Consider the following 12,366-nt stretch of genomic DNA (forward strand, 5'->3'; position numbering starts at 1 on the left):
TCCTGTCTTGTTTTTAACCATTGCACAACAGTGTGGTCTCCTGCCTCTGTTCCTCAGGGCTCTGGCCTATGAAGCCAGAATGTTGGGGCGGAAGAGCTTTTTCAGAAGCACACACCAAAGGCGGCTGCCCCTGCCAAGACTTGTGCTACGCTGTGCTACTGCCTCTTGTTCCCCCCACCCCACCCTGGCACCCTGTGGCATTTGCCTCTGTCTCCCTATGCACAGGGCAAGGCCAGGCAACACAGCAGCTGAAAGGGGGGGAAATTAACAGCAAGAGGTAGAGTCGGTTGCTGGAGCTGGTCTGTGCTTAGGGTGGAGAAGGATCCACCCGTTACGGCCTTAGTGCTTTGCACAGCTAAGATCACAGATCCAGGCCCCAGCCGAGACTCTTGAGCCACTGCTAGTCACAGTAAGCAGACTGACTGGTGGGCTAACAAAGTCAAACAGCTTTGTATGAAAGGGAGCCCTTTCGGAATATTCCTTAAGTGATTTCTTTCTGAAGCAAATGTTAATACTTGGAGAAGGAAACCACCAGTGAGGCGGCTGGGCTTTTCCAGATGATGCTCTGGTTTTCCAGACGAGGGCTGGTGCAGGGGAAAGGAGTTCCATACCTTTGAGCTGGTACAGTCTAGGAAAAGCTTTGCTGGTGGATTCTACCCCACATGTAGGCTGGCCCTGAGCAATCCTTACTGCAAAGCTCCTTTCATGGTAGGGCAGTGCTGTTGCTGCCCTATGACGGATGGCTGTGTGACTAATAAAGTGGCTTTGCCTGTTAGCCCACCCGCTGAGCTTTGCTCCTAGCTTGTGCTCTTGACTCCTGTGCTGCCATCTGTGTCCCTTTTGAGTAAATCTTTCGTAAGGGCTAGGTTTATGAGAACTCTTAATGCATTTCAGATTTTTGCTGTTTTCCCCTTTTGCTTGTAGAGATACCTGAAATAAATCACATGAGAGGTAGAAGCTTTCAGATTAAATGGGCAGCTTGGACTAATCTTGGAAATTTATGGAAAGCCTGACTGTGCCATTTGGAGAGAAGCAGCCTTCTGGAGCATCCCTGTGTTAAGCTATGTAGGTTCAATCGAAAGGCCAACTATGTAGTTTTAACAGCTGGATAGAAACACAAGCCCAGTCTTCTGTAGGTGCAACGAAAAAGTTTTTTATTCTTCTGGTCTCCACTTTCAGCACAGCAGCAAAATTGACTCCTCTGGTGCTCAAAGCTATCACATTAAAAAATAAATATCCTGAAGTGCAGTGTTAAAAGTAGGAACCGAAAACCCCATCCTGACCTCAGAGGCCTTTCCACAAACAGGCTTTTAAAATAAATAAATCCAGTGGCCAGCACAAGCAGTCCACAAGGCACCAAGTGGAACGTCTCCTCAGGACAGAGTCTTCCAGAGGGCTTTGGGTGGCCTGAGCTATTGGTGGCAAAAAGGTGGCAGCACAGTGCAGGCTTGTGGCAAAAGCCTTCCCCATCTTTGGTCCTCCTCACTCAGTCCCTAAACAACTCAGAGCAGCTCCTCCTGATGCAGAGGCTGCACTTTGTCTGCCGCCTGCCAAACGGTCTACATGGCACCTGCTTGGCTGTTGGTCCAGAAAGCAGCAGGAGACGACGCTGGAGCGGTTGTGGGGGTGGCTGAGGCTGCTTCTGAGGAAGGCTTTTGGGGTTTCTGCGTGGCGGCCACAGCTTCTGCCAGCTTCTCCACAGGTACCATGTTCAAGACTTTCAAGGCATAAAGGAGCTAGAACTTGGCTGTGCTGATGAAGGAATTCCCCAGGAAGGAAGGCAGCCCGCCCATGCGATCTTTCCGGTTGTACAGGGGCACTCGAACCATTCCCATCACCTGCAACAGCACAGGGAAATGCTATGTGACCGGAAAATACGACCATGCTGCAGCCCACCCTCACCCACAGTCATGCTTCCTCCAAGTTCCTAATTCTATGGTGCAACTTGCCTTTCCCTGTGATTCCCACATTCCCTACCGCTTGCCATGACCCACACCAAGCCCTCCACTAACGCCAAACTGCTGGTGCCTCATACACCTTCCCACAAAAAAATGGTCAGCAGAGGGCTCTTTTTCCTCTCTGCACTAGGAAAACCTTATATTGACATGACGACAGGATGGTATCAATGGGAAGGCAACCCTGAGCCACACCCGAGGGCTCCCTTTTATTAGCAATCTCACACTGGTAAATGATAAGTCCCACAGGAACAACTTCAAGGACCAAATAAGGAAACCTATAACGCAATGGTGGTACATCCACACCATATGACATGCTCCTACATAGGGCACCCTGGCAACACCCCAAAACCTCCCCACATGACATCTCCATTGCGTACGTGCTCATCCTCCATGCCTCTCTCTCATGCACCCCTCCCGTGCTCACCTTGTGACTTTCCAGTACTTTTCCACCACTCCTTTGTTTTGCTGTCCCACTGACCTGTGTCTCCCATCCTGATGTTCCAGGGTCAGCGTGGTTTGCAAGCACTGTATTTCTAACCTTGGCGGAATCGACGTGGTTTGCCAGCGCCAATCCGGCCATATTCCCTACATGAAAGCCCCCACCCAGGGGAAGCCCTATCCAGGTGGGGCCATCCCTTTTCTGTGGAATGCTTTTCCCAAGAAGGCTTGCATGGCACCTTCATTGCGTATCTTGGTAAGTGCCAGGTGAAAATGTTCCTCTTCATCCAGGCCTTCGGTTTCTAATCAGTCCATGGCCGTTGGTTGGTTGGTTGTTTATTATTTAGATTTAGACATTTAGATTTAGATTTATTTATTGTCATTGTCCGTATATACACAGTATACACAACAACGAAAATCAAACACCCAAAGACCGGATTTACCATACACATTTGCACATATCTCCAACACTCTCATCCTTATTAAAACATAATCTATTAAAACATAACATAATCCAGAGTATAACATAACCTATTAAAAGCATACATAACCTAAAAGCCTGTCTCATTCCTTAATACTCACTGCTTACTATTACTTACTACTGACCCTGAGATCATTATTAAGTGCAATCAGAGCTCTTGGATAGAAACTATTCAGAAGGCGTGTGGTTCGAGTTTTCATTATCCTGTATCTTCTGCCCGAAGGCAACAGTTCAAAAAGGTTGTGAGCAGGATGGGTGGGATCTCTCAGGATGTTGTGTGACTTCTTCAAACAGCGAGACTTGAAGATCTCGTCCAGGGTTGGTAGTTGGAGCCCAATAACATTCTGGGCAATTTTAATTATTCTCTGTAAAGCTTTTTTATCCGTTACAGAGCTGCTCCCATACCACGATAGTATACTATAGGTTAAGACACTCTCAATGGTACTGTGATAATAGGACAGGAGTAGGTGCTGAGATAGATTCAATCCCCTGAGCATTCTCAGGAAATACAACCTCCCCTGCACCTTCCTCACAGCCATATTAATATTCAGAGTCCATGAGAGGTCCTCGGAGATGTAAATGCCCAGGTATTTAAAACTGCCAACCCTCTCCACCTCCTCGCCATTTATGTGCAATGGTAAAAATACACTTTTCTTTCTCCTAAAGTCAATTATAAGTTCTTTGGTTTTTTTGGTGTTAAGCATAAGATTATTTTCTTTATTTTCTTTAATTTACTTATTAGATTTATATACCAAATTCATCAAAGGAACTCGGGGCAGTTCACAAGGAAAAAAACCAGAGAGAAAAGCACAAATAGTTAAGAAACAGCAAAACAAAAAATCCCCTTCCCACGTACACATTTACAAGGCTGTAGAATATTAATCAGCCAATAACGGTAAAGGATTCCTGGACAGTTAAGTCCAGTCACATGTGACTACGGGGTGTGGTGCTCATCGCTTTTCAGGCCAAGGGAGCTGGCATTTGTCCACAGACAGTTTTTCCTGGTCACGTGGCTAGCATGACTAACTGCTTCTGGTGCACAGAGGACCATGGTGAGTACCAGAGCGCACAGAAACACATTCAGCCCAAGTCCTGGCTGAAGAGAAACGTTTTTACCCGATGCCTAAAAATAGGCAATGAAGGCGCCAGGTGAACCTCCTTGGGGAGTGTGTCCCACAAATGGGAAGCCACTGCAAAAAAGGGGCATTCTTGTGTTGCCACCCTCCAGACCTCACAAAGAGGAACATGAAGAAGGGCCTCAGATGCTAACTACAGCATTGATTTATATATGGAGAGGCAGTCCTTCGGGTATTGTGGTCCTGAGCCGCTTAATAGGCTTTATAGCTCAAAAGCAGCACTTTGAATCGGGCTCTGTGCAGATGGGCCAAGATTGTGCTCAGACTGTCTTGCCCCGGTTCTGCACACAGTGATGTGTGTGTGATTTGTCTTTCCACCCTCACTTACATGATTTTATTTTTGTGTTTTACGTTTTTATCTGTAGGCTGCCTTGAGTTCCTGTCGGCAGAGTGTAAATATATAATAATAAATATATAAAAATAATAATCCGCCCTGTGGTCTCTTGATGAAGGGACTAACCAGTGTGGTGTAGTAGTTAAGAGCAGTAGACTCGTAATCTGGTGAACCGGGTTCGCATCTCCGCTCCTCCACATGCAGCTGCTGGGTGACCTTGGGGGGCCAGTCACACTTCTCTGAAGTCTCTCAGCCCCACTCACCTCACAGAGTGTTTGTTGTGGGGGAGGAAGGGAAAGGAGAATGTGAGCCGCTTTGAGACTCCTTCGGGTAGTGATAAAGCGGGATATCAAATCCTCTTCTTCTTCCCCCCCCCCAAAAAATGTTTAGGGGTACTCTTATTTTCCTACTCATATTGAAATACTGCCCCTCATTGAGGCCAAATTTAGATTCACAAAATGTGTAGGGGTATGCGTACCCCTCTATCCCCCCCCCCCCCAGGGAAAAAAAACCACTGGGAATAACTAATAATAATACTGGAGAAGCCACAAGGGATGCTCAGGCGCCCGCCCCTCTGCACGCTCGCCTGGCCTCCCACGTGGGATGTTGAGCACGTGGTGTCCCTGTGCGGGCGGAGCCATCGCTCCCACATGCCGCGCCCCTCTCGGAAGCCACGCCCCTCACCAGGACGGCGTAGCGCAGCGGGATGCGGCCGAAGAGCATGCCGGGATGCGGGGCGAGGCAGGAGTGGCTCCATCGGGGCCCAGGCGGAGCGCCTCAGGGGCCTCAGCTCGGCCACGCCCAGCGGCTCCAGGGCCGTCCGGGGCGCAGCGAGACGCGGCTGCCCGACGGCGGGAGGAGCCGTTGGTCCCCTCAGCTCCGGCGGCGGCGACGGTTGGAGCGCGCGCGGGGGAGGTCGCGGCGTCCAATCGGGGCGCCGCGTGGCGGACTGGCAGCCGCTCGGCCCAATTGAGAGGCTGCTCGCCTCACAGCGGCTCCGCCTCGATACTCGATGGGGCGGGGCTAGACGGGGTTCCGCCCCTGCTGCTCCCCGTCCTGGGAAATGTGGTCCGCTCAGAGGCAGGGATCGGGCGAGGATGCCCTGGGCATGTGCAGAGTGCTGCCTTCCCCTCCCGGGCCTGCTGGCGGCCCAGTTTGTTTTTGTTGTTTTTAATAAAGCATATAAACATTATTTTTAAGGGACATAAGGTGGTGAAAAAAGAGTGTAATTTATGCTGCTTAGGGACTCTTTAGGTGACATTTATTTTTCCTTTTTAAATTTTATTTTTACATTTTACAATATTAAACAATAAATATAAATCACACACAAATGCAGTGATGTTTTCTGCTACTTCCCTCTCTCCTGCGGTTTCTTATTTTTTTCTATGAAATCCTTACTGCATATCTTAATTTATCCTTTTTACCCATTCATTCTTTTTAATTCCCTTATAATCCTTATGGCTCCAGTTTATATCAACCCTGCTAATGTTTTTAGTTTTTTACAGTTTGTTTTCATATGTCCAGTACATTTCCCCCATTCTGCTACAAAGAGTTTATCATCCTGATATCTTAGTTCTCCAGTACGTTTTGCCATCTCTGCGTATTTCATCAGTTTTAGTTGCCAATCGTCTCTTTTTGGGATCAGCTCCTCTTTCCAGTTTTGTGCATATATCATTAGGGCAGCCGTGATAGCATGCATAGTTTTTTCTGATCTTTCGGCACCTCTTCAAGTAGGCCTATACCTTAAAGGAAAGCTTCTGTTTTTGTTTTTTAACAAAAAACATTTTTTCCAATTCATTATAAACAATTTTCCAGAAGGCTTTTGCAAACCACATGTGAAAAAGTACCCTCTTTCTCTTTACACTTTAAATTTGTACATTTTTGTCAGTTTGCTAGGTATCAAATAGCATCTATACAACATCTTCATGTAGTTTTCTTTTAATACGTAGCATGCTGTAAATTTTAAATCTCCTTTCCAAAGTCTTCCCCACGTTGCCATATCACTATTATAATTGGGTGACAAGTTTAATAAATGAATGGGATGAACTCGCAGAGGAAAGAGGAACGAGTTGACTGTGCGCAGAAGCCCTGTTTTAAGGTCCACCGGGGTCTCCCGGCTGGAAGAGTAACCTTTAAGAACATCAGAAGAGTCCTGGATCAGACCAGTGGCCCTTCCGGTGCAGTGCCGCCTGCTCTCACAATGGCCAAGGAGATGCCCTTCGTGGACTGCAGCACAAGAGCCCTCTCCCCTCCTGTGGTTTCCAGCACCTGGGATTCAGAAGCCACCAACAACCCTCTCCTCCTCCATGAGTTTGCCCCATCCTCTTTTAAAGCCATCCAAGTCGGCCTCCTGAGGCAGTGAGTTCCATAGTTGAACCGTGTGTTGCGGTTTACATGTGCAATCTGCTTTTAGGTACCCAAGACAGATGCCATGGAGGCCCCGCCGGGGAGACCTGTGAAGGCAAAAAGGCTGCCTCTGCCGTGTGCGCGCCATGAACACCTGTCCCACCCGCGAAGCTGCTGTCCTCCCGATATTCCGAACTCCCCTTGGCCCCAAAGGTGCCAGGAAGGGCCACCTGGGGCAGAGGTCGGGCGGGGCCAGGCAGCCAAGAGGAGGCTTTAGAAGGCAGACTGGCTGCCAGGAGCTGCTTCTTAAGCCTCCCGGCAGCCACTTTTGGGACCCCAAAAACTTTCCAGGACCTGGTGATGTTGCGAGTAAATGCCTCTCTTTCTTCCCGCAGCGCAGCAGCTTTCCCAAGGTGGCGGCGTGTGGCGGCGGCTGAGACAAAAGGTGGCCTCGACAGCCAATGAAATGTGGGGCTGGCGGGGGGGGGGGTGGCAGCCTGAACAGGTTGCTTCTCTCCATCGCCTGCAAAGAGGCAGCCGGACGCGCCACTCTCTCCTGGCACTCGCAGAAGGCGGCCCACACCTCGCCTGTTGCTGCGGGGCAGCAGGTAGGCGCTTGGAGGGGAGGGGGCACCTGGAACTTGAGGGAGGGAGGGGGCTTTGTTTCTTTTCAAAGTTTGCACACGGGGTGCACCCCAAAATTGGGGGGCGGGCGGGCTAGAGAGGAACGTAGAAACCTCATGCCTGATAACGATGCATCTCCTCCACCCCACCCCCCATCGGCTGCCCCCCTCCACCTCTCTTTAATTTTCCGGCCAGCTCGATGCTCCTTCCATTCAGCCCGGGACACCTCCTTGGTAAGAGTCCCCCTTCCTAACCTTGCTCCCTCCCCCCGTCCCAACTTCTCGCTGCTCCATGGTTCTGAGGGCGTTTTTTGCGCGTGGGTGGCAGTTGGCAGCTGCCTGGGTGCTCCCGGGCAAGGGTGCTCGCTCCTCAGAAGCAGAGAGACTGAAGGAGGAAGGGGGGCACTGCCCCACGCAGGTGGCACCAGAGGACGCGGCGGATTTAAAAACTCAGCTTCCTGTGAGCCGCCGCGCTCGAGTTGGTCTCCCGCAGGTGGGCGCAAGGAGGGCGGCAGCAGCAGCAGCCTTCGCGGGCAGGGCTGGCCAGGCGCGCAGCCGCCTGGGGTCTTCTAGCGCAGGGTGGCGGAGGACGAGGCCGTGTCGGGTTACAGCTGAGCTGTGCACTCCCCTAATGAATGTAAAGACGAAGCCTCGGCGGCTGCCACCTGCGCACCCTCCGAAACCGGATCGCTCGTCCCCAGGGAGCCGCTTCCCCAACCCACAGGCGGGCTGGCGAGGCCTCGGCGAATGGAGCCCGTGTAACCAAATGCGCCTGCGGGGGACCTGGCGGAGCAACAGCTTGTCCTTTGTCTCTGACCCTGCAGGAGAATTTCCCGTCCAACGCCCCCGTCGCCTTGCCTATCCGCTGGATCTCCTGGCGCAGGAGAAAAGGACGGCATCTGACTCGGGCCGTGGAGAATGTCCCTCGTAAGGCCGAAGGAGGGGCAGCAGCTGGGCGCAGAGCCCTGGGGCGCTTCCTGCGGGGCTGGCGCTGTGGACGACAGCCTCACCAACCTGCAGTGGCTGCAGGGCTTCTCTTTCCTCACCGCCAGTCCGGAGAAACCTTCCTCTGCCAGCCTCCTGGGCCACCCGCGCCTCCTGCAGGGCTCCTACGCGCCAGCCAGCCCGCCCGCGGGCGACACAGCGGCCATGGGTGTGCCCACAGGGATGGGCAAACCCACCAGCTCCAGCTCCTCCCTGCAGCCCCTTGCCCCCACCCCAGAGGCGGTCGACTACCGGACCAACGGGCAGGTGAAGCCCCCCTACTCCTACGCCACCCTCATAAGCATGGCTATGCGGGCCAGCCCAGAAGCCAAGCTCACTCTCTCGGCCATCTACGCCTGGATCACGGAGAACTTCTGCTACTACCGCCACGCAGAGCCCAGCTGGCAGGTGAGGCGGTGCCTGAGCGGCAGATGGTCTTGCAAGCAGGTTCAATCCCCGTGGGCAGAGTAAGGGAGAGACTCTTGCCTGAAACCCTGGAGAGCCATTGCTGCTGGTCAATGTAGACCAGGGGTCAGCAAACTTTTTTCAGCAGGGGGGCCGTCCCCTGTCCATCAGGGGACTTGTGGGGGGACGGACTAGATTTTGAAAAAAAAAAATGAACGAATTCCTATGCCCCACAAATAACCCAGAGATGCGCATTTTAAATAAAAGCACACATTCTACTCATGTAAAAACACCAGGCAGGCCCCACAAATAACCCAGAGATGCATTTTAAATAAAAGGACACATTCTACTCATGTAAAAACACGCTGATTCCTGGGCTGTCCGCGGGCCGGATTGAGAAGGCGATTGGGCCACATCCGGCCCCCGGGCCTCAGTTTGGGGACTCCTGATGTAGACAATACTGAGCTAAATGGACCAAGGCAGAATGTTGTGTCCCTATGACAAAAGGCAGGAAGAGCCAGGCCCAGTGGGAAGGGGGAGACTGAGCTGGCCTCCCATCAGTATTGTGGACTTGCAAAAATGGGAAGCAAGTTTCTCCCCCTGCCCCAGAGGTGCCCTTCCCCATTCTGCTGGGCAGGAGGTGCTGCTGCAACCAGGGGCAGGTGGAGGTGGGTGCAGCGGAACATTCATCAGATGGGCACGAATATCTTCTGCCAGGGAGTTCTCTTGCAGGGTGAGAGACAAAGGGCAACTCAAATGATCCAGGGAACGGAGGGACTCCCTCAGGAAGTAAGGTTGCAGCATTTGGGACTTTTTAGTTTGGGGAAAATGCAAGGAGGAGGCAGCTGTTGAGAACATTAGGCGTGGCTTAGAGAAAGTGGATGTATAGAGAAAGGTTTTCCTCCCTCTCCTGCAAACGCTAGAACTTGTGGGCATGCAACAAAACTGAAGACAGGGAGGTTCAGGACAAAAATAGAAAGCAATTCTCCATGGGGCACAAAGTTACTATGGAACTCCCTGCCACAAGAGGCAGTGATGACCACCAACTTGGATGGCTTTAAAAGAGTTTGGGCAAATCCTTGGAGGGCAATCGGTGGCTACAAGGCACAATGCCAGTCGTCACTGGTTCTGGTGCGCAGCAGGTCCTGCTTGCAGATTTCTGACGATAGGCATCTGGCTAGCTCCTGTGAGAGCAGGATAAGGGGCCAGTGGCCTGATCCCGTAGGGCTCTCTGCATGCCCTTCTGCTCACCCCTCCCTCTCTTCCCCTTCTCCCCATGGGCCTTTTGTCTCCTCCACAGAACTCCATTCGCCACAACCTGTCCTTGAACAAGTGCTTTCAGAAGGTGGCACGGCAGAAAGACGAGCCTGGCAAGGGGGGGTTCTGGCGGATCAACCCCCAGCACGCAGACAGGTTCATCAACGGGATATTCCGGCGGAGGCGGGTGCCAACCTTTCCCTGCATTTCGGCCACTCAGGCAACACCCCTCTTGCCTGCCTCCGGTGCAGAGCTGGGCTGCTTCCGAGGGAGGGGACGAGCACCCCTGCAAGAGGAACAGATGCCCCGGCTTCCCAGGGGGCAGCGCCACCTCGGTAAGTGCAAGCAGCAGCCAGGCCAGGGCACCAGCAAGGCTGCTTGGACTGGTGCCCGCTCGCCTCTGGCCTCTGTGGGCAGAGAGGGGGTGGCTCTGCCAGGGGACGTCAGCTGGGCATCAGTGTTGGAGGACACCTTCGTTGGCAGCGGGAGCAGCATCGAGGACCTGGAGCTGACGGCAGCCCTTGGCTCCCTGGCCGCCGAGGAGGTGGTCCTGGCCTCCCCTGACCAGCCAGTCAGTGCTCTGAGCCAAGAAGGTCCCCCTCACCCTGTCACAGCCCTGGTGGAAGACTTGACTCTGTATGCTGAGCCCCTGGGCCAACCGTGGGGGGAGGAGGAAGGAGCCACGGAGCCGCCACTGGGACCCCCCTGGGCCTTTGAGGAGGAGGAGGGCGGCACCTGCTTTGTCGAGGGCTTCCTAGCCGAGATGCAGCCGTGGGAAGCATGAGCTCTGCAGGCCCCCAAGAGGCAATGAGAAGATGCAGCACAAGCGGAAGTGGCTTTGGTTTGCAGCTGACCTCCCAGAGCAGAGAGGCTGGGGGTGTCTGCCATAGTTGTAGCCTTGCTCAATGCACGTCATGCTCTGGTGCGTATGGCAGCAGGTCACAGAGCGCCTGTATTCCCAAATGTCAAAAGGCACAACAGAGCTCCGTTAGCTCGGGATTTACAGCTTTTTCTGAAACCGGTGAGCACACTCTCAGAGGCGGAAGGATGGGCAAAGTGGGTCTGCCAAAGGGCTGGGGGCCAAGAAACCAGGGGGAAAGTGGCACGTCTCGTCCTCTCCCTATTCAGAAGACTTCAAGGCCTCTCCCTCCTTCCCTTCTTGTGCACGCAAAATCAATATCCTTTTTCCAAATCAACTTTGTAAGTAAATACATGCAAATAATTTTGTCTGAGAGCAGAGTCTGGTTTCTGCTTCGTTGAGCAGCCCCGACAGCCCATGGGAGCAGCTCCCATGCCAGGAAAGGGGTTTCGGCTAAGGCGTCTTGGCTAGCAGCTGAAAGGCAGGCCAGGAAGAGCATCGGGGCTCCCTTGGCAAACTCCCCGAAGATGCCGGTGGGAGGGAGGTGGGCATTTCCATGCCACACATGTGCTAAGGCATGTCCCAGCTGCACCTCTGCGCATGGGCAGGGAGGAAGGCAAACAGACTCTCCTTCCTGTGCTTTGGTGAAGAGATGGAAACCGGGCAGCAGACAAGCCTGGACCTGCCTCGGGCAGTTGGGCAAGTGCTCTGGAGACAAAGAGTGGCAGCCTGAGCCAAGACGGACAGTCGCATTGGCTGGGTGCTGGCTCATTGTTCCTCCAAACGGCCACCCTCCTCAGAGGAACAAACTGTCCTGCTCACCTGCCAGGGTGGGAAAGAGATCTGCAAGGGCAGGGGGCAGCGAGGCCTGGCTGAGAGCACAGCACCATCCCCTCCCCTCCCCTCCCCTCCCCTCCCCTCCCTGGGGCACCCCACCCAAGGCAGCTGCCGCCCCTGAAGGATAACAGGCGGGTCTCTCCTCCACCAGCCCCACTGAATGGATCACTGGCCTGGCATCTGGGTCAAAAGCGTTTGCCAGCGGATTTGACTGCAGTGCCAAGGGGTGAGTGGCAGATGTGGGCCACGTGCCAAGGCTGCTGCAGACCCACTCCTGACTTGGGGGGGGGGGAGAAGGGCCAGGGGGGCAGAAGGCAAACCCAGAGCACTGCCACTCCCAACATTTATGTCACTCCTCTCAAGGTACCAACAGCCTGACTTGGGTCAGTGAAGGTACTGGAACTGCGTGTGTCCCCATCCACATGGTCAATGTGCCCCACCTGACATCAGGAAGGAAGAAACCAACAAGAAAAAGCCACTTCCAGTCACCAGCATCAACCAGACTGACACAGGAGGGGTTTATTACTATAAATATAGAAACACATTGGCCCAGCTCTGCCCTCTGGGCCTGGAAAGAGAGTGCCCCCCCTCAAAGGCGGCAGTAGGGGGGGCAAAGAAGCAGCTGGCAGCCTCTTAGGCAGCTAGTCCACAAGGACACCCCCCACCCCACCGCCTTCTGGGTGAAGCAGTTGGGAGGAGGAGGAGAAG

The 12,366-nt window shown here is 53.3% G+C and overlaps 2 protein-coding genes across 2 annotated transcripts; one reads left to right on the forward strand and one right to left on the reverse strand.

The window, feature by feature from the left end:
• Window positions 1-1,134: 1,134 nt before the first annotated feature.
• NUDT16L1 (nudix hydrolase 16 like 1) lies at window positions 1,135-5,941 on the reverse strand. The gene is given in 3 exon segments (XM_033166504.1): window positions 1,135-1,838; window positions 5,032-5,123; window positions 5,932-5,941. Coding segments are annotated over 3 exon segments (381 nt in total). The 3' UTR covers window positions 1,135-1,559.
• A 2,323-nt stretch (window positions 5,942-8,264) lies between these two features.
• Window positions 8,265-10,813, forward strand: LOC117056302 (forkhead box protein J1-B-like; the record flags this gene model as incomplete). The annotated part of the gene is made up of 2 exons (XM_033166505.1): window positions 8,265-8,708; window positions 10,006-10,813. Coding segments are annotated over 2 exons (1,185 nt in total), but the record flags the coding sequence as incomplete, so codon positions are not given.
• Window positions 10,814-12,366: the final 1,553 nt, after the last annotated feature.

Source organism: Lacerta agilis, chromosome 13 (assembly GCF_009819535.1).
Source record: "Lacerta agilis isolate rLacAgi1 chromosome 13, rLacAgi1.pri, whole genome shotgun sequence".
NCBI classification, from domain to species: domain Eukaryota; kingdom Metazoa; phylum Chordata; class Lepidosauria; order Squamata; family Lacertidae; genus Lacerta; species Lacerta agilis.